This window comes from Lepisma saccharinum, chromosome 14 (genome assembly GCF_977018435.1).
Source record: "Lepisma saccharinum chromosome 14, izLepSacc3.1, whole genome shotgun sequence".
Taxonomy (NCBI): domain Eukaryota; kingdom Metazoa; phylum Arthropoda; class Insecta; order Zygentoma; family Lepismatidae; genus Lepisma; species Lepisma saccharinum.
In genome coordinates, this window is record NC_139242.1 from 61984911 (window position 1) to 62007761 (window position 22851).

Here is a 22851-nt window from a genome sequence, read left to right on the forward strand (position 1 = left end):
TGTGCCCGATGTCCCAAGTGCCGAACCCTGTGCCCCATGTCCCAAGTGCCGAACCCTGTGCCCCATGTCCCAAGTGCCGAACCCTGTGCCCGATGTTCCAAGTGCCGAACCCTGACTGCGGTATCCCAGTGACGAATCCGGTGTCCGAATTGCAGTATCGAACCCTGTGTCCCATTTCCGAATCTTCTTCGGATGCGCACAACATTCTGCGCATGATCTTTGAACGTGAAATTCACCTCCACGATTCCTATTTCACTCAACCCTCCGCCATAACCCTTCCATACTAAGTGGTTACAATACGGCAACCCCTTTTCTCCGGCCTCGCAAGTCTCATTTGGTTAGCATATTGCGTGCGGACCAGCGCCCCTGCGTAGGTGCTGCGCGGATCCGTATCTAATTCGCGCCTTATTTTTCTCCCCCGCGACATAAAGTAGCAGCGTATTACAGGCGATCGGGACTTCCATATTAATCAGATTTATCGATCACGACCCTTGAAAGGTGCGTAGATCCTACAATGGAAGCCCCCGTGTAGGTAAACCGGAGCGGAATGCGAAAGCAGGTATGGAACGCGAAAATTTCGAACTTCCAGACGGTGTTGTAAATTAACTTGGGGCGTGCTCTGAGAGCAAAATTGCATTAATGTAGTACAATACCGTGGCTCCACGTGGTATTTTCCCTTCTACAACGTCTCTGGAAACAGGTTTTGGTGTGCGATTGGTTTTGTTGCCTCATCGCCTTGTAACGCTTCGTATTCATAGTTTGCGGTGATACAGCTGAGATGATGCACTGACAACTCTATGGAATACTGTCCGCAATAGATGAAATGTTTGTTTCAATTCCATAAGATACTCTAATCGGGTCTGGAACCGAAGTTTAAAGCGACTCTGATATGCGCCTCCATCGGGAATCGAGCCCGTGACCTCTTGTTTACACACAACATAGGGGCCAGCCATCTCGATGGCCGAGCATATTGAGTCTCGGTCACGATTTCACAAACAAAGTTTCCAGATTGAGGCTTCGGCCTGTATACGTAATTTTTCACGTTTGTCCCCCTCATAAATGTCATCCTCATCGCCGCGATTGGCCTAAAGAGACATGAAAATGACATTATAACCAAAATACTAAGTATACCTCTAGAAGTTTACACCATGACCAAAGAAAAAGCTCATATGAATAATCCATAAAGCAGAAAAATATTAAACACTGGATGATTTTCGAAGTTTCTCATGTCTGAGATAATATATCAGCTTTTAATGTGATTTATTCTACGTTGGCAGTTGGAAGACGATAAAATATCAACCTAGGTTCGTTGGTGGTGGAGGAGGTGTACGAACAGTCATCAGGTATTTGTGAGAACGAGGAGACCCAAAGAGTCGAGAAAACTTAGATTTGTAGACTGGAGTTTTGCATTACTGGGTTTGTACTAACTTGGGCGAAGTAATCTTTCTGGTCCAAGCAGTTCATCGAGTAGCAAGGTAACCCTCTTTTAGATATCAAATGGGTGTGAGTAGAGAGGTTTCTATTGGGGACTCTTGCTCTTCAAAAGGCCGGAAGAAACATCGAGTGGGTACTGATGGATATAACACGTGTACTAGCAGGGAAGATTCGTGCTTTCCTTTTGAAACCTATAGTACGTTCGTACGAGTGAATATAAAGGTTGTATTAGCAGACGACGATTTGTGCTTTGTTTTACAAACCTACAGGATACAAACGAGTAGAAATCATAGGCGTAGCTACGGGGTGTGCTGGGTGTGCCTAGGCACACCCTAATGGGCTGCTTTATCAAAGAGAATTAAAGACAGATATTTCAATAAGAGAGAAAATAAGCGGCAGTTTGTAAGAAGTTGAAAATGTCATTACTTGGTACAAACCTGTGCATTATCGCTGATGAAACGAGTGTATAGATTTTCGATTTTTTGATGTCATTGGAGAAAGAAGATATTTACTGCATTCTACTCTTTACTACAGCGCTTTTCTTCTATACCTGTCACAAGCTGCAATTGTGAGAGAGAGCTTTCTCCAAGCTTACCCAAGTTAAAACTAAATTAAGAGCAACTCAGAAGCAGGATAGATGGGAAGCCCTGCTCTTGCTATTTGTGGAACAGGAAAAAGCTTAGTCTATTGATGTAAATGAAGTTATTGATGAGTTTAAGAACATTGTACCTTTTGACAGACGTCTCTTGTTATAGATGACGTGTATTTTGATGTATTTGTTTGTAACATTTATGAACATTTTGTGTGTGTGTAATTTCTATGCAATTTGATTTTTTCTACTACATATATTCAGAAATTTTCAACACTGTGAATTTATATACCTTTACAAACATCAGTGCAGTTAAAGAGCCAAGTGATTGTGTTGCAAAATATGCTATTAAAAAGGTACAAGACCGCATTTTTTTTCATTGTGCACACCCAAATATAAAGTTCTAGCTACGCCTATGGTAGAAATATTGTTTTCTTAGCCAGGATGTGCTTCAAGCCGAGCAGTAGGTACATTGTGGGTACGAGCGAGTAGAAAGCTTGTATTATTAGACAAAACTTGCTTTTATTTAAGCCGACCAGCAGCCACTGATCTGGTACGGAGGAGTAGAAAACTTGTATTGACAAACACAACTGTAGCTTCCTTTTCCGAGCCTAGTGTGTACGAGCGAGTAGAATGCTGGTATGGACTTTTATCCAACCTGAGGAGTAGGTTCAGGGTGGGTACAGGCGAGTAAAAAGCTTGTATTAGCAGACACGAGTCGTGCTTTCTTTTTCAAACCTAGTGGGTACGAGCGGATAGAAAGCTTTTATTGTTAGGCAAGATGTGCAGTAGGTGCAGAGTGGGTACTTGCGAGTAGAAAGCTTGTATTAGCAGACACAAGTCGTGCTTTCTTTTTCGAGCCTGGTGGGTACGAGTTAGTAAAGCCTGGTTTACATTGGTCGAGTAGACAGGAGAGTAGCTGGACCGAGTAGGGTAAAGCGAGCTAATCTCCTCGTGTAAACAACTTGGGATAATATTGGAGTCACTACTCGCTCCAGAAGTCAGGACAGTCGAGTGGCTGTCCAAGGAGGACAGCGACTCCACCGAGTTGCTTCCTCTCCATCGATTTTTTTCACTCGCGCGTAAACTCTACGGACATTCAATCAATGTAAACGCTTTTTGAGGAGAGTATAGAGTCTGTGCTGTCGTAAAGTGTTGTGAGTTTTCTTATTATTTAAAAGTCAACCATGAATAGGGGGTGATCCAAGAGTGTTCAAACAAGAGAAACTACGGCCGTATATGGCCATAAGTACAGGAGATGAGACTTGGAGTATTTGGCGTAGGATAAGTATAATGGGGAGGGAGGGGCGTTCTACGTACAACCCAGAACAATTGAAAATAGAAAAATCAAGGAACTAGACACGTTCCCGTCCATTGTATTCATTTCTCGTAAAAAAAAAAAAGCGTGTAAACTGTTTGACCTTTTTTTTTTTTAAATCGCCAACGACGTCCATGGGTTAATTCTGTCAAAAGAGCACCAAACAACTGCAGCCACTATCCCACTTTACTAGAGTCGATTAGAAAGTGTGTAAACAGCTACTCGCCATAGAAGGGTCGAGTCGAGCAGACAGGCCAGTAACTCTCCCGCTCACTCGACCAATGTAATCCAGCCTTTAGAAAAGATGGACAGTAGGTGCAGAGTGGGTACGGGCGAGTAGAAAGCTTGTATTAACAGACACGAGTCGTGCTTTCTTTTTCGAGACTAGTGAGTACGATCGAATAGAAAGCATGTGCTTTTATGTAAGCCGAGCAGCAGCTGCCCAATGGGTGCGGGCGAGTAGAAAGCTTACATTTGCAGGACTGCAGACACTGAACGCGACCTAAGGGTGACCAGAATTTTGATACCGCGTCAAGATAGGGTGTGTCGTGCGTGCTCTGCCTTCTATCGCTTTCAGCACATCGAGTCTTCGCGGAGGAAACGACCGGACTTGTTGCTTCACGTGGAAGACAAAAGCCCCGACGTCATGAAAATTGAATAACTGCTCTCTCTTAGGGGGGCAGGAAGCACCGCCCGGCTCCCCTTCAAAGGGCACCGCCGGTGCTCAACCTTGATGCTATCGTTTACACTTTGCCGTGCGGGGATGGAAAGTACGTTTGCACGTGAGTATGAGGGTGAGGATAATGGACCGTTTCATGAAGTTCTATCTAGATTTACCTCTGAGTTGTTCATAGTTTAAGCGCCCCTGTTGTCAGGAGGGCGGGTGGTAAGCTCCGAGCTCATTAGTTGCCTGTTGCGTATCTTCCAGTTGGTCTGTGTTAAGGCGAAGTGTGACAGTTTCGCACCAGGTGTGCATTTATTTCAATATCGTCGGAGTGGGCAACGCTACTAAAAATAACCCCGACTATACAAGAGAGTATGAATTTCTCCCCACGTTTCTCAAGTTGATTAAGAAATGATGTTTGGAAATTGTAAGTATTTTCAGAATCCCGTGCATTCCTTATGGAGAAAAATACCTCAACAACTTCAGGTTGCGGCTAATCAAATGGGATTTTTCGACTTCTCCGACGACAAATAAAATCTTCAACGTGTCCTCTTTCCGGTCATGTGTTTTTCTACGTCGTCGAAAGTTTGATGTTCCCAAAAGAGCAAGTAAAATAATACTCCCATAAGCGTAATGTTAGTTTTCTCCCACTCCTGCAACCAACCAGGGCACAGGCCTCTTTTTCTCCAACTCGCCGGGGGGAAAGGTCGGCGGGGAACAGCGACTGAAACTGTTCCTCCTAGCCTTAATTAGCTGTTGATCGATTGATTTGCTGTTTTATGTCCACTTTATGCACAGTAATGCTAATCGGGATTGGACCTACAGTTTAAAGTGGGTATCCGAACCACTACGTGCCTCCACCGGGTGTCGAACCCGGGACCCCTTGATTACAAGGTGAGAACGCTACCACTGCGCCATCGTGGAGGCGTTTAATTAGCTGTTAATTGGTTCGTCGTACAAAAGTAATGTCGATTCGTAAGTAGCCCTACTTCATCAACGAATTGAATGGGAATAGATGTCTTGAGCGGCTGCAGGAAATACGGGAGAAATGTAGGGATGGTACCTAGGCGAGACGTCTTCGCATTCCTCTTGTGAATGAGGAACTTTATCTCATTCTCGGTCTCGCGCGACGATGATGGTGAATGGTGGTGATTATTACATGTAATGAATGAGTCGCCAATAACAGGCATGAAGAAGACACAGAGCACAAACCCCACAGAAGAGTATACTGGCTGCTGTCCCAGACGCCAGAGTCTGCGAGAATGCCGTCTTCAGAGTGCAGTACGTGAAAAGAGGTTGAAATTTGAGTTCCTTTTCAGAAAAGGTCAAACCTTACACCCCGTTGTGGTCACGTCTCGGGTTGCAAATTCCTGTCCCGCTATCGGAATCGTCTCAAATTGCAAATGCCATTTGTAAAACGAGACTTTTAGACAAGTGAGGTTTTCAAAATGCAATAATGGATGAACATGAAAATGCATTAATAATAATAATAGTGTAATCATCAGACCCGCTGTCGATAGGCGTATAACTACCACACGGGAGACACAGATTCGATTCCCGGGATAGGGGATCTGAGGGTGAGGATTCTTCCCAACTTGTCCCTGCATAAAGCGGCTCTGGGATCCACCCAGCCTCTAATGAAATAGGTACCTGGTGGCAACCACTGGCGGCCGGAGCGTGGTGCTGTTCACATCACCTTCATAAATAGCCGTGTAACTAACCCCCTCCCTTCACACACACACACCTAAGTGTCTTAATCACCTGTTGCCATGTGCAGGGGAAGGCTTTATCTTTTCTCTACTACTAACAACAACATCAACAACAATATATTTCAAGAAGTGTCGGTGAATTCCTTTCACCCGAAATAAAATCTCTAACTGGCACGCAGGTTTGCACACATCATGGCGATTTCTTTGGGAAAAGGTTCTCCCAGTATTGAACGAGGGCATCTCCTCCTTGTCCCAACTTATCGCTCTCCCTGACTGCGGATTTACGACCGTTACTACTTCCACCCTCACGGACATATATAAAAAAAAGAATGGATGAAATCTTAAAACATCGTCAAATGACTTGGAAACTCTCTCTCGTTCGCGTGTTGTTCCACGTTTTCAGAAACGGCATAAATTCACTCGGAATTCAGAAGTCGTTCTCGAGGAGATGGTTTGTGCTTTATACGTCGTAAATGCAAAAGGTAAAGCGCAGGTTATGCCCCTCTCGGGAAACGTAAAGGAACTAAGAATCCTCTGGAAACCACAGCTCGTCTGGCGTTTAAGATGCTCGTCTGCCACGTGCTGCATTTAGATTCGCAGATGAAGCGAAAGAGGTGTAATAACCCTATATTTTCTCCCTCTCCCCCTTTTTTCATTTTGGTTGTTTGAATGGATAAAACGCCAGATAAAAAACGATAAAATGATATTTAAGATACGAAATGGTGCACTTTGCACGGGGAGAGTGTGCTTGATCAACTGTAAGAGAGTAAGGTAAAATACAGACTATTTTGCCATAATAGCAGCAGAAATGAATGGCTTTGATCATGTAAAAAAAATGTAATAAACGATCATGCTAAATACTTTTATGGGGTGTAAGGGGTAACACCCAAATGTCAACCTCTCACGTTGTACACCCTGCATAGGCGTGCGCACAGGGGGGCAAATACCCCCCCCCCTAATCATGGGCGTCCGCAGATTTTTACACTAAGGGACAATCAAGGTATTTTTCAATGGGGAATATTACCCCGATAATAGTGTTGCCCCCTCAAAAAACACCTCTTGAATTTGAAATTATCACATTCCTGCATCCCCATTATAATAATTAATGTAAATTATTATGACTGAAATCAAATTATATGTGTGAAAATGTACTTTTAGGTTGATTCGGTTTCTAAGGGGAGATGTGGCCATCCTTGCCCCCCTTCCAGACGTCCATGCCCCTGTATTATTATAGTACGAGGGTGAATCATATATGAACGAGCCTTGATTGGCTAAGCGTCAGAATGGGTAGCAGGGTGTGATTGGGCATGTGCGGCCGGTAGGTGGGGCTGACGTGAGTCAGGAACCAGAACAGCCGGCGTGTCGCATGCTTCGTTTAGTATAGTGATGGGTTCAAGCCGTTCATTTGTGTGAGTCGACTCATGAGCGCTCGCTCACTGAGAAGAGTCGTTCAAATGAGTCGTTCAAAAGGGTCGCCAAGCTTCTTTTTCTCGAAACACATGCCTGAAGAGGGGGAAGGGGGTAGGAGGTGTTGAAGCAGATGATTGTATTTAAGTAAACGAACACAACGTACGTCCTTCAAGATTAATAAATTGTATTGCATTTTTGTGCATGTGTGTGTGCGTGTAGCCGACTAGATGGCCAAGATTCTGAAGTAATCGACATTTGATCTTGCCACAGAAGTTCCCGGGTTCTAGTCCCGGTCTGGGCAAGGATATTCTTTACGAGTGTCCCTTCATCTATATCATCACGCATCATCCTCATCGTCGCGATTACTTAAAATTTGAAGAAAAGCGGCTTAAAGTAAGAAAAGTACAAATACGATTCTGTATGTGTGTGGATATACATATATGTGTAAACAGTAAACACACACACACAAACAAAATTTATTGCACATACTTGTTTTCATTACTCTGTCTCATGAGTGAGATATTCTATATTTGTATCTTGTTTCAGTTTACATTTCATACTGCGGATAATGCAAATTATGCAGTACGATAGCATGCACAGAAATGCTATATAATTATATCAACCTTTTATTAGTAATAACGTGCATTTACATATTCTTCCTTTTTTGCATTCGATCACTGGTTTTAATATCGCAACAAAATGCACTCCAGATCTGCGCTGCGACACATGCTTGCATTTCCACGAGCATCGCTCGTTCACGACTCTTGAAACAGCACGAAGAGTCACAGCACAGTCCCACGACTCTTTCCCCATCATTCGTTCACGACTCGCGAGTCGGCACGAAGAGTCATTAAGCACCTTAACGACTCGCTCGCCTTAGCGACTCTTCTCCTCCCTCATCGTTCACGACTCGCGAGTCGGCACGAAGAGTCATTAAGCACCTTAACGACTCGCTCGCCTTAGCGACTCTTCTCCTCACTCATCGTTCGCTCGCGAGTCGCGAGCTCTCTTACACAAGGCGCGGCGGCGGCAGTCTCGCCAGCAGACTGGATCTACAGCTTAAAATAGGATCCACCCGCTCGCTCTCCGCGGATGGCTAACAGCTGTGTTTAAGAAATATATATCGCTCTTGAACATTATCCATGTCCATAGCTTTTTGTTGTTCTACAGTAATTCAATATAAGTTTCTGCCAATATCATAATGTATGATCGAATTTCTATAAAGCGGGCCAAATTATACGTATGTATTTTTTTAAATGTTGCTTTCTACTAGTAAAACACCTTAACACGTAGGCTCACCGCAGATGGCCAACAGCTGTTTATATCACTCGTGAACATGACCCATGTCCATCTTACGTAGTTGTTCCTAATTCTGCAGTCATTCAATAAAAGCTTTTTTGCAGTATCATGTACGATGAGATTTATGATTAAACTTCTATATTTATTCTTTAATGCTGTTTTCATCAGTAAAATATTTACACGTTAATGTTAATGAAATATTTCACGTCCTATGAAAACGATTTTGTCAGACAATGTTTAAAGTTCACTTAATGCTCAGATAGTCTAATCGGGATTGAAGCTACATTTTAAACTGGGGTCTAAATCACTGGGCAAGGTGCCTCCACCGAGGATCGAATCCGAGACAGGAAGCGATTTCCTTACCAGGATTTAACAAGGAATGAAAGGATGGCTGAATAACATAAATAAAACATACTCCTTGGTGCATGTTCTTTGTTTCTTGGTTTCTATGTTGGCCAGTTTGAAATAATCTTGGAGTGACAGATAAGTGGTGTCGCCCTCCTCAAAGTAAGCCTATTGACACCGAAAGTTCCGGGTTCGAACCCCAGCCCAGAGATGAGTGGTAATCTGTATTTAACCTCTTGTCAATTACTCTAATCACCATCCATCCTCCGTCGTTGCCTTGTAACGATACCTGGTGGATCCCACTTTAAACTGTAGATCCAGTCCCGATTAGCTTATCTGTACGTAAAATTCATTCATCCTCGCTGTCAATACTAAGTAATTAGGTATAAAAGATGCGTAAAATACAACAAAGCGTGTTAGGCAGTTAAAATATTAAAATTGAATTAATAAATTATAAAATATAATTACTGCATGCTAATTTATAAGAAATTATAGCATTTTAAAATTTGTTTGTTCCTTAATGGGAAAATAACTAGTAGCTTATTTCTTCTGTTCATTCTCATGTTAACAGATTTGTTTTCTTGGATAAATAAGATTGAACGTGTAAATTAAAAGGTTTACATGTGCACGAAGCGGAAGAGCAACTCGATCGAGTATCGTGGTGAGACAAGATGACTTGGCACATCGTTTCAACTCGTGAATGAGAATGCATATCTTGTTCGTGATTTGATTTCAAGTTAAAAACACCTGTCTGGTCTTGTTCGCTTATCGATTTCAAAGCATAAATCGGTATCGTTACTCCAATGAGACGAGATTCTCGGACAGTACATTTTACACGGAGTGTCTCTCATCATCTCACCAACTTTGGAAGGGTTGGCCCTGTTTTCATTGCGATTTTGTAATGTCCTGCTACTTGTGGAACTGATTCACTTCCAACAATTTCAGTCGCCTCTGTGGAGGAGTGGTTAGAACAGTGCGCTAAGAGGAATCTCGGAATTGAGTGTCACTTCATCAATTTCATTATATCATCACTGATTTTCATGATCGCGATTAGCCAAAGTGGCAGAAGAGCAAAGCCTGGGCAAAAGTGGTATCCCGAGCCGCTATGTGTTTCCACCGAATATCGGCCTCAGGACTCCCTGCCCTCGTGCCGCGATGTGCTAACCACTCCGCCACGGGGGCCGGCCCTCCCCATCACATCTCTGTTTTATACTAAAGGCTATGATTGAATATGAATTTAAAATTTTGTGTGCGTCACTTAGGCTATTTTGCACCCTTCACTTTATACGGGATCCAGCCCCTTACCAGAACTAAAATAACATAACTGTAATGTCCTGTAGTAACTAAAATATTAAAATAATCTGACGGTTAAAAGCTGAGGCTGTAAAGGCACTCAGCACACATAAGGACAACACACACACACACATTCCTACGAAAATTATACTGGCTGTAGGTATAGACGCCAGAGCCTCGTTAGTCTGCAAAATGCAGTCCAGGGTGTACTATGTGGAAGTGAGGTTGACAATTGGGTGTACTACGTGGAAGGATTATCCCTTACATCCCTTAAACTATATTTCTCGAGACCCTTGATGTGCTAACCACGCCGGCATACATTATAGAATACTTGAGTTAGTTTTGTCAATATTAATTTTATTGATTGCATTTTTGTTTTGCAATGATTTTGCGCACTGAATTTTCATATTTATCTTTGCTTTTCATTTGTGTTTTACTTTTATTTTGTATATAATGCTGTTTTTCTATTGGTGTAAATTTATGATTCGTCTCTAATAACTTTATCATTCCAATGTGATTTAAATTTTAATCTTCTAATCTCACGTGTATAATATGTAAGTATATGTATGTACACATGCATACAGAGAGAAAGAGAGAGCGATTGTATTGGGAAATTGCATGATATGATCGTTAGAGGGGAAATCCCCACCGTTCCCCGCATAATTTCAAATTTGTTCCTTGTATTACACAAAATATATTAAATTAATGTTATAAAAAATTGAATATCCATTATAGATCGGATTATAAGAAATTATGTATAACTGCGTGTGTGAGCGTGTGTTTGTCTCTCAGGTTCTTTATTTAAAAAATCAGAAAAACAGAACATAATGTAGTATTCAAATATAAAAAGACCTTCATTTCACGAGTCCACTTATAATTAATTCATTATCATGTGGTTTGTTCTATTAGGTAATTCTTAACTGAATATAAAAAATTGTAAGTTATAATTTTTGTTTTAATACATGTTTGTTATTTTCACTAAAGGTTTATCATTTGAACTTGTGCTTGCTGCTTGTATTACGTCATTTTTGGATTTGGAGTAACAGAAAACAAAAGGTGTTTATTGTCTTTGATCTTGCTTTAGAAAATAATGATTGGTTGATTGATTTGGTTTATTTTACTTCGCTTTTCTGTCACTTTTTTTGGGTAATCGCGAAGATCAGGATGAGTAATGAGGTGTACTAACCACTCCACCATGGAGGCCGGCGCTTTAGAAAATAATTAAAAGTAACAATCGCTTTCCACACTAAGTATTTTGTGTTGCAAATTATAAATTACTGCCCCCCTTTTCTGATTCACCCTAATAGCATAGTGGTTAACGCTGTCATGTATTAAAATGGTCTGCTTGACAAAAATTGTTATAAGTCCACTTTTATGCTCCAATAGGCTAATCGGGTCTCCCCGATGGCGTAGTGATAACGTCGCCGGTAATCAAGGGGTACCGTGTTCAATACAAAGTGGAGGTTCGGATCCCACTTTAAACTGTAGGTCCAGTCCCGACTATCCTATCTGCACATAAAGTGGACTTAAACAATAACAACTCAAAGTAGGCTAATCGGAATATTGTAATCAAGAGGTCTGTGCCTAACACCTTCCCAAAATTTTTACAAGACTGCCCTAATATTTTTACTAACGTTTAATTTCTTGTAATTTTAGCGCTAATGGTTTGGCCGAACTTGAAACTACAGGACAAATTTGTTGGCTGTTCTTCGCTGCCCGTCATGGGCTGAGGTTGCGCGCTCTCTCTCTGCAAACAAAACTCGCGAGTCGACTCTTTCCTTCGTTCAAAGAGTCGCTAAAGTGTGCCACGACTCTTTGAACGAAGGAAAGAGTCGACTCGCGAGCATGCTCCTTCCCCTCTCATCGTACACGGCACGTTTCAGCCAAAGAAAATGGCCAGCTTTACTCAACTAGGGGTAGGGAAAAGGAATAGAGAGGACCCCCCTCCCTCTCCTCTCCAGTCCCCATTTGCTGCCCGCAGAATCGACTTGCTTTCTTTCAAAAATTCTGGTCGCCAGGCGAGTATACACTTGCGCATGCGCCTTCCTCGCAAAATTCGTGGAAAGGAGAGGGAATAATGGAATAATAGTTGCTTGGCGGGCGGAGGAGTCGTGGCACACATACGACTCTTTGAACGTGTCGTTCAATTCTGGTGAACGAGTCGTTCACCGCTCACAAGAGAGAGTCGTTACTTTTGAACGACTCGTTCACGAACGACCCATCACTAGTTTAGTAGCTCTCACGATGAGTGAGCAGAGTGTGCCAGTGTCTGTTGCGCAACGCATAATCATCAAGTTCCTCGCCCAGGAAAACGTCAAACCGGCCGAAATTTACCGGAGACTGCAGGCCCAGTTTGGGAATGGTACCCTCTCGTGGGCAAGAGTGAAGGTGTGGTGTATGGAATTCCAGCAAGGCCGTGAACGTGTTGCAAATTAAGTGCACCCCCGTCGTCCTCGCACCAGTGTGACGAGTGACAACATGGCTCGTGTTCGTGAGCTTGTCGAACAGGATCGCCGAGTCACTGTGAAGCAAATTGCGGCAGAACTTGGTGTGAGCTATGGAAGTGTCCAATCTATCATCACAAAGCACTTGGGCTTCCGCAAAATCACAGCTCGGTGGGTTTCCAAGCTGCTGAATGTTGCTCAAAAAGATGACCGAGTTCGCATTGCTCGCCAGCTTCACACTCGTTTTGACGTGGAAGGGGAAGCGTTTTTGCATCGCATCGTTACCTGTGACGAGACATGGGTGCATCATTACACCCCACCATCCAAGCGTGCCAGCATGGAGTGGAGGAGGAAAGGCGAAGGAAACCCCGTGAAGGGCAAAGTTCAGTTGTCTGCGGGGAAGGTGTTGGCCACGGTGTTTTGGGACTGGTGGATTTCTTACACGAACGTCGGACCATCAACGCACCCTACTACTGCGGCCTCCTGGATCAAGTTAAGGTGCAGTATCGACGCAAACGACGAGGCTGCCCCATCCGCCAGGTCTTGTTCCTCCACGACAACGCCAGACCCCATACAGCAGGTGTTACGCGGCAGAAACTGGTGGAAATGCACTGGGAACCGCTTCCGCATCCACCGTACAGCCCAGACCTTTCACTATGTGATTTTCGCCTGTTTGGACCCCCTCAAAGAAGCACTTGGGGGCGAGCGATTTGCGACCAACGATCAGGTGGAAACCTTTGTGCGCAACTGGTTGGCTACCCGCCCAGCTTCATTCTACGAGAACGGCATCAAGAACCTACCACAACGTTGGGAAAAATGTATCACTAAGGGCGGAGACTATGTAGATAGGATGTGGCAATGTCTCTGTTTCCTTCAATAAATTTTGTTTTTCCGCACAAGGCTCGTTCATATTTGATTCACCCTCGTATTTTCACCTAGAAATTTAGGATAGAGGAATCTTATCGCCGTTATTAAACGATATTATACTCTCAAAGAAAATTAAATATTTTAAAACCAATGAAAGTTCAAAGCAACAACGGGGGAAGGTGGTGCAGTAGCACAACGGCAGGGTGCATTGGCCCCCATCCTTGACCGGAAATCAATTTTGGAGGGGCGAGGGACACACATGGAAGTAAAGACTAGCAGAATCTAGGAGTAGCAGGACGAAGGGATACTCAAGATCGAATTAGTTTTCACGTCTTTCTTGTATTATTTCTTCCAGACGGCCAAGAGCACCTGTAGAAGGGGAACAGAGCTGAAATTGCCCCCCCTCGATTTCAAATTTTATACAAATAAAAATACGTTTCGTAAAATGTTCTTGCAGTCTTGTCAAGTTGAGAGCCGTAGCTAGGGGTCGGCAGGAGTTGTCCCTGAATGCCGAACGATCTAAATGAAAATGTTGTAGAAGAGAATGCCATGGCGCTCCATGGAAATTTTTGCCTATGACACCCTGGACTGCATTTTGCAGTCTAGCAATTCTCTAGTGTCTACCTCTAGTTACGGGATGTGTGTTGTGTGCTGTCCAGGTGTGTGTGTGTGATTGTCCTTTCGTCATCATCATCAATTTATTCAGTAGAGATTTACGCAGTAACTGCTCATCGCGATTAGCTCAATGTACAGGGAAGCTATGTAAAATAAATAAGATTCAAATGAAATTACACTTTCATTGATATGGTTGATATGTTTTATTTTACTTCTCTTTTCTGCCACTTTTGCATAATCGCAAAGATGATGTATGGGCATAAGATGAAATGAATAACAGGGCAATCACACAAAACGTCATTCGGAGGAGTATCGTGGCTGCAGATCCAGGCGCCAGAACATCGTTAGTCTGCAGCAGGGCTATCCAGGGTAGGTCCATACCCGATTAGCCTTTCTGTGCAGAAAGTGGACTTAAAAGCAAACAAACAATTAGTGGCACTTGTGAGCCTCTGCTGCGTGGTTTCATACACTCATAATAAAATTGCATTTTATGAAGGCTTGTAGTGTTGAAATGAGACATCAAAGAAAAGTAACTTTACTAACACTTCATTACCTCTATACCTTCATTATGTCTTAAAAGTGGACCCATCGGGGCACTTGGCAAAATTCTGGTGCACACTCTGACCTGTCTTCATTAGAGCACAGAAAAGATGCATGAACTGTCTACCGTTGCGATATCATACTATATTTCGTAACAAACACATGTCATTTTGAGATGCCCTGTTGACATTTTTTTGGTTACAGAAATTAAGTAATACTAGAAAGTTGCTCATTATTCTACATGTTTTTTATGCAAGGTTTTTCATTTCTAAAGACTTTTTGAGTATTCCTTTTGCTCTGTCATTTCGAGCAGAATGAAGGTTTATATTATTACTTTGAGAGGTTGTGTGTGGGGTACTTTATTTTAGATATTAAAAGGTGGGATGATCACAATTTACTTTTTCCCTAATGAACGATTTGTCATTATTTGGATGTCTCTGGAGTAATCGGTTAATTCTAGATTTCAAATGGGAGGATAATGGCCCGTTCAAGCTTTAAAACTCCCAGTTGGATTTAACACTTACATTATAATATTTTTTGTTTGTTTGATACACCTCAGACAGTTCCATTAAATATTCCCATAGTTGGTAAGATATGAAATACAAGAACAATTAGGTTTTATTATAATAATTATTATTTTTCACCTTTAATTTCTGGAAAATTTCTCCTTGAAAAACTGTATTATACTTGAATTTTATCTGAGTCCTAGATTAGCTACTTGCACTCTTGTATATATGTAATTCTTTCAAATGATCAGCGGATAACATAATATGTCTGATCTATTGTTGATGTTGATTGGTTCCTTTTTTAATTTACAGACAAGCATGATTAACCTGGAAGCATTGCCAAAAATCATTGACTCTTCTCAGCTCACTTCAGATCTCGAGGGAACGTTGCATTATGATCATTCCCAGTGGATAGACATGAGGCTGGTCAGTATTGCATTATTTGTTTATTTTACCCATTGTACGTAAAGTACACTAAAATAATAATAAGAAATTTTGCTTTGTCAAATATCAAAACAGAATGTGGAAGCATATTAGCTATTTGTGAATTATCAACCTGTTTAATTATTTTCCTGTAGTTTACGGTTATTACAAGCATAAGAAGACAGTTTTTCGTTGTGACATTTCAGGAGAACACACAATCAAAATGAAAATAAATGTCTGATGAAGGGAGCGTGTGTTCTCCTGAAACGTCACAACTAAAAACTGTTTTCTTATGCTTGTAATAACCGTAAACTACAGGAAAATAATTCTACAATGCAAGCAATGCGTACATACAAGAAAAACTATTATCAACCTGTTTCTCAGTGTATTTTAATGGTAAAATTTTGCTAACTTCCAAGTTAGAGTGGTTATCATAGAACTCTACAAAATAAGGGATCCAAGGTTTGAAACCCAGGTAAGGTATGGTTGTGTGTGTTTGTTCCTTCATCTATTTCATTAGTTCACCATTAATTCTCGCAATAGGTGCTTATAGCTGACTTTTCTGTCAGTAACAGATTAGTTTCACTTGCGTGGGTGAACTGAGATGAAAAGAAATTACATTTTGGCGATCACACCTTTAGTACCTTTAAATGTTGATCAACTGTCAAGCATACATTTTAAAGACTTGTCTTTAGAATGGTAGTATGCTTCATCACTTCCCCTCTTTTTCTTCTTACATTTCTGATTCACTTACCACAGTTTGCCGAGAACATTCCTATTTAGGTGGTAACATTTACTAAATCTGCATGCTCGAAGGAAGGTAATGTGAAACTCGTGGAGGACCTGAGTTCTGCCAACAATAGGTCAACCTCTCAGAAATTGTGTTCTTCCATTTCCTTGGGCTTGTCAAGTGTCTGTTCAGTTCTGTGCCTCTAAGCCCTCATACGTTAGTTCTCAACTTTTACTGAGCCCTTCAAGCTCCCCAAACTTCATGGAACTTCTCAGTAGTTTTCTTTTGTTTCTTTTTTTTCCCTGCCTGCCTCTGGGACTTCACATTTTCATTTTGTTGTATTTCTTGAACTTGCGCATTTCTGTCTACCACTAGGAAATTGTTGACGGGTCCAGAAAAAGAAACTTCGAGTTTTTGGTATGAAAAGTACTGTGTAATTAGACTAAATTTACACATGTGCTAATGCAAAGAAATGTAAAGGAATAATTCACCAGACAACTTTAAAATTTTTCATTCCACGAACCTGGAATAAAACCCTATTCTTAAAGAAAGAAAAATAATCCATCTGTTTCTTTATACAACAAAAAAGATTTTTTTTTTTTTTTTTTAAAAAAAAATAGATTTTAAGTTCTAATGCTAGTATGAATGTGCTGCTGATTAGGTCATTTAAAAGTAGGAAACTCCTTGATCACATGTGTTTATGTACAGAAAAATAGATAATCTGATTTACACATCTTTTCTATTCCTCGAACATCGTTTAATGAGAGACGAGAAGTAACGTCTCCTAGAATTTCATAATGAAGGTGGACAGTGTAAGACCTGGTTACTTTCAATGATTTTTTCTTTTGCAAGTTGGACCTATTTAGGCTTAAATTGGGGATGATAATGAGACCAGGTAGAATATATCTCATCTCTAGTTTAAAAATCTGTCTTTTTCTCAGTCTTGTTTATACATATAAACACCCATCTCTTCTAAATTCAGTGCTAGAAATGCATGCTTCTCATGTTTTATGTATTATTTTATTTTTTGAATTTGGAATATTGTAGTAGGTCTTCGAAAGCCATTGGTCAAAAGTTCAGCTGGGCCTTACGATTACTAGGGAGTAGATTTTTAGGTGCTAAAAAACTGAAAAATATTTATTTCTTATGTCCTAAACACAGTGGAAATATGTAGGAAAAAAAAAAAAAAAAAAAAAAAAAAATCATTCAATAACTGTCAAACATAATAGATACTCACAGGTGACAGCAGGGCATTAGATGCTTGTTGCATTCTATTTATTACAATCAACAACAAAGCATATTATCAAATTGTCCATTGAAAATGCATGCTGACTATCGTTTTTGCAATACATCAAGCATAGTCAGTTGGGGATCCGGTGTGTGTGTGTGTGAGTGTGTGTGGAGTGGGGGTGGACGGCACATTGCTAAGACCTCTAAACCTTCTAAACCTGGTGCTCCTAACCTACAATTCCGTTTAGTGCTAATAACGCATATGTGGTTGGTTAGGTTAGTAGGGTCTAGTTTAGAGCTCTTTGTTTTAGTGACTGTTGTTAGTAGCTAGAAGTGCCCTGCAGTCAGACGTGCATATTTACATCAATATCACCTATATTTTCATTCTCCAGAACCTGAGCAACTTTACAGAGTTTTTTGTTCTGGTTTTCTTCTTCTTCTTCTTTTTTCAAACAGACTTCGGAATTTGTCTCTAAGCACTTGCATGCATTCCCTCTTGATAGAGAGTTCAATTTCCTTTCAACTGCACTAACGTCCTTCACTGTTTTGCAAAGCAGTTGTGTGGAAGTTTTCAGTTTTTCTATCATGCCACACAAAAAGCTTAAATTTGCAGACATGAACCCCAAATTGTTTCGTAACCATCCATCTTTCATTAAATCTTGAATGTGTTATGTGTATGACGTGTTAGTTGCTTCACAACACAGTCAAAAGCTTCGAAAACATTGTTGTGGAGTCCCAAATATGACAGAAATTTACTGTGTGTTTCATCTATTTTATACACTATCTCCAAAATATGCATTTACACAAAGAATTCGGAAACTTTTATTTTGTCTGGAATGTCTAAAATATGTACATATATTCTTTCCCTAGAAATGTTGTTTTATCTGCTAAAGGTAAAAATTATTCAATTATATGTGAAAGACTTTGCAGATTACATTGCAACAATATGGTCGGCACTCCTACCAAATTTGGCCGACTTCTGAAGCAACAGCTAAAAATCCACTCCCTATTGATTACCCTAATATAATTTTTTGGGTAAAACCTCTAATTTCAGTTAACATTACTTTAACAGAATTTAAGTTTTTATTTGCTGACACATTCACAATTTATGAAACAATATTTATATATCTTACTATGTTACTATTATATCCATGAAAATACCTTTTCTTATTTAATGCTCTCTTGACCAATAGGCTTTAGAAGATTTCTTGTGGCAGGCAGCAGACTTGCTGGACAGGCTGGATGACCTGCAGGAAGATCTCACAAGGAATGATTTTGCAGATGATGTGGCAGGTGCAAAGCACAGCATGGACCTACACAATGAAATGAAGAAGAAGATAATGAAAGCTCCTGTAGATGATATAGACTTAGTTGGGCAAAGATTACTCCAAAGGTATTCCATCCAGTGTACAATGATTACTTTCATATCAAATGTGTGTGTGTGTGTGGAAGTAAATGCATGTAGACATGCCAACACTGGCGAATTTTTACAACCTGTAAATGGCATCAAGATATGCAACTTATCTTATTAATGTTTTACTTGCAGCCCTTTGATAAACAACACTTTCTATCCTGTAGATGTTCAACTGTGCAAGCTAGTTATCTTTGACATTTATTTTTCTGTCGGATAAGATACTAAAAGCACAGTACACTGTGTAGCCAACAGAAACTATGCTAGGAAGAAGTCGCTTGGCTAATTTTTTTCCCCCTTATTTATCACTACACACACTTTTGTTGCTGATAATGTTTGAATCGTTTTGCATTAAAGAAAGACGTTGTAAGTTTTGTAGTGTGTTATTCTTATTCCACAGAGTGGCTCCCACTTTCCTCAATATAAACTTTCCTGGTTCCAATATAGTAACTTTAAAAGAAAAATAATAAAAGTTTATATTTCTCTAATTTTATGTTATCACAGACCCTAAAAAAACAAAAAAAAACAACAACTTATATTTGTATTCTACCTCATTAACACATGTTTGGTTACTAAAGGCTAAGTATATTTGTAATTGCAGCGGACTAGTATTAAAATGTTGCTAATAAAATAACATTAGAGTGAATAGTACAACCAGAGAATAACTAATCTATAAATAATTATTTATATGTAATAAAACACTTATGAAATTATGATAACAAATAATTAATGAAAATAGTAAATTTTAACATGAGAAACGTTTGTAATATACAGGATATCAGTACTCGCAAAAATTTCCCTTTTTTTCTCTCCTCAGAAACTGTATTCTGTGTTTTAGGTTATCTGGTGATGGGAATAGTGGATATGACTCAGGGTACTCTGGTCGCGATAGCGAGGCCAGTTCTGTAGTAGCAAATCCCGATCTCCAAGCCAGTGTGCCTCAGATCCTACAAAACTTAGAGGCTGTTCACTCTTCCCAGCAGCATCTTCTTCAGCTCTGGCACCACAAGAAACAGAAGCTGGACCAGTGTTTCCAGCTGCGCCTTTTTGAACAGGACTGTGAGAAGGTAGGTCTCGTCTGTGTACTTAGGGGAAAGTTGCCTGATCGTACCAAATTTCATAAAGAAGCTATTAGAAGTTGTATGATTCAATAATTAACAATTATAAACTTTGTATATACTACAAATTATGTAATATGCCAGTGTTTTTCTTCCTACTACATTGGATCTGATTGTGTGTGTTTATGCTTGTTGAATTTTTACATTTGAATTGTTTCCTTGTGCTGCTTTTCTGCCACTTTGGTTAATTGTGATAATGAGCATATGTGATGATTAGATGAAAATAATAACTGATCCCCATGCTGGGACTTGAACCCAAAAACTTTGATGATGAGATTGAAAGTCAATGATTTAATACACCTGACCATCAAGGTGGCGAATATAAACATTGTAACAGAAACTAAAATTCTTAGCAATTGCATTGCACCATTCATTGCAAATTTATAGTAAAATAGATTTTCACACACCTTATTGCAGAAACTCAACATTTTGGCTAATTACCATTAGCTTTCTTAACATTCTCCTTATGAACATTGGTAATTAGCAGAAACATCAATTTTCATAATCAAGATATGTTGAAAATTTATTTTCATTATAAATTAAATCGTTAGAAGAATTTTGTTAATTTGTCTGCTCCACCATTTCCTTATTTAATCTGTGAAATTATGTAATCATTATGTATCAGAAAAATTCAAATTGGATGAATGGAAACATGGACACAAACTCTCAAGAAAAGACAGGTACACAATGGTGGTGAAATGTGTCAAACTATGACCAGAAAGTGCCTGTGAGTCAGTTTTAGCAATTACAAAAAATCAAGTATGCAGTCACAGTTTAATTTAATTTAAGACTGAATTTTGAATTTAGTATGTAACAAGATTATTTTTACAATTAATAGTCTTAATGCTTCTCAGAAATATACCAGGCTACAGCCTGGATGGTTCCACTACCTATCCAGCCACAGTATATAATATTACTTATTAAATTAATCTCTGTGGTTTACTAAACAGATCAGTGCAACTTGATATCGATAGCGAATTCATTTTCTGGCAAAAAGGAGGGTGCAATGATATTAAATAAATTTGTTGCTTTATGTAGTAAATACTAAGGTTTGTTGTTTGACATGATTTGTGTGTGTTTCTTTACAGATGTTTGACTGGATCTGCCATAATCGTGATATGTTTTTGGTAAATTATGTAGAAATAGGTCATTCATATCAACTAGCCAAAGATCTTCAGGAAGAACACAATCATTTTACTATGAGCTCTATGGTAAGGATAAGTTTTTTTCCTATTGTTGTGATGTATTGGAAATGTGTGTAGTGTACAATTTCATGCTATAATTTACTAACCATAAGTGTCTGATGATTCTAGTAAATTGCTTTTTAATAGGGTTGGATCAGAACAATCAGTACTGTCAGTATTGGCCAATATAGGTCCATAGATTTATTGGTAAAATTGCCAATAATTTTACCAGTTCGATATTTCTATAAATAACTTAGAAGTTAGTGCAAAATCCTCCCATTGTGTTACTATTTTTGTGAATGTGACAGTATGTGTGATTAAACAGGTCACATAAAAGATAGAGTGTGAATCCACTAACCTACTTGCCATTATCTTAACAATGAGATAGCCTTGAGACGGGATAGAGAGTTCAGTTTTAAATATTTAATTGTGAAATGTTTCAATCTGTAATTGGTTATTGCTTTTTTTTTTCCCAGAATAGAAACCTCAGTTTTAAGTATTTAATTGTGAAATGTTTCAATCTCTCTGTAAGTGGTTATTACTTTTTTTTTTCCAGAATAGAAACCTCAGTTTAATATTTAATTGTAAAATGTTTCAATCTGTAATTGGTTATTACTTTTTTTCTTTCCAGAATAGAAACCTCAGTTTTAAATATTTAATCGTGAAATGTTTCAATCTGTAATTGGTTATTGCTTTTTATTTTGCTTTCCAAAATAGAAACAGTTTTAAATATTTGTGAAATGTTTCAATCTGTAATTGGTTATTACTTTTTTTTTTTGCTTTCCAGAATAGAAACCTCAGTTTTAAATATTTATTTATGAAATGTTGCAATCTGTAATTGGTTATTGCTTTTTATTTTGCTTTCCAAAATAGAAACAGTTTTAAATATTTGTGAAATGTTTCAATCTGTAATTGGTTATTACTTTTTTTTTGCTTTCCAGAATAGAAACCTCAGTTTTAAATATTTATTTATGAAATGTTGCAATCTGTAATTGGTTATTGCTTTTTATTTTGCTTTCCAAAATAGAAACAGTTTTAAATATTTGTGAAATGTTTCAATCTGTAATTGGTTATTACTTTTTTTTTGCTTTCCAGAATAGAAACCTCAGTTTTAAATATTTAATTGTGAAATGTTTCAATCTGTAATTGGTTATTACTTTTTCTTTTTTTGCTTTCCAGAATGTTTACGTAAACATTAACCGAATTCTCAATGTGGCCTCAAGGTTAATAGAAAGCAATCATTATGCTGCGCAGCATATTCATGCTGTTGCAGGGAGACTGGACCGTGCCTGGAAAGAATTTGCTGCAGGACTAGATGAGAGGACCTCGGTGCTGGCTCTCTCTGTGTTGTTCCATCATAAGGCTGAGCAGGTAGGGCTATGTATATGAGATTTTATATAGACTTTTTAAGAATATATATAAGTCTAGAGAAGATGGTGCGTAATTCAGAAACGTGCCAATAACAATTGATATAGTTTTTAAAATTATAAGTAGCATTTTTTCCATTCACCTAGAAATCCTAAAATATCTGGGGAAGTCATGATTGATTGATTTAGTTTATTTTACTTCGCGTTTTGTGCCTCTTGGCTAATTTGCGAAGATGGGGATGAGTGATGAAATGATGAAATTGATGAATGGACATTCACAAACAACCAAGCCCGACCGAGATTCGAACCCGGGACCCTTAGGGGGAAGTCATGAAAATCAACTTATAACTAAGAA

At 39.4% G+C, this 22851-nt stretch overlaps 1 protein-coding gene across 6 annotated transcripts in view; it reads left to right on the top strand.

The window, feature by feature from the left end:
- The window catches only part of trio (trio Rho guanine nucleotide exchange factor), an 820581-nt gene that overhangs the window by 248198 nt on the left and 549532 nt on the right, over positions 1-22851 (top strand). For all 6 annotated transcript variants that reach the window (XM_083135769.1, XM_083135773.1, XM_083135771.1 and 3 more), the window contains exons 5-9: positions 15346-15459; positions 18610-18809; positions 19666-19894; positions 21034-21156; positions 22309-22500. In XM_083135769.1, the coding sequence (XP_082991895.1) occupies positions 15346-15459; positions 18610-18809; positions 19666-19894; positions 21034-21156; positions 22309-22500 (858 nt within the window). The remainder of the gene's footprint in view (positions 1-15345; positions 15460-18609; positions 18810-19665; positions 19895-21033; positions 21157-22308; positions 22501-22851) is intronic.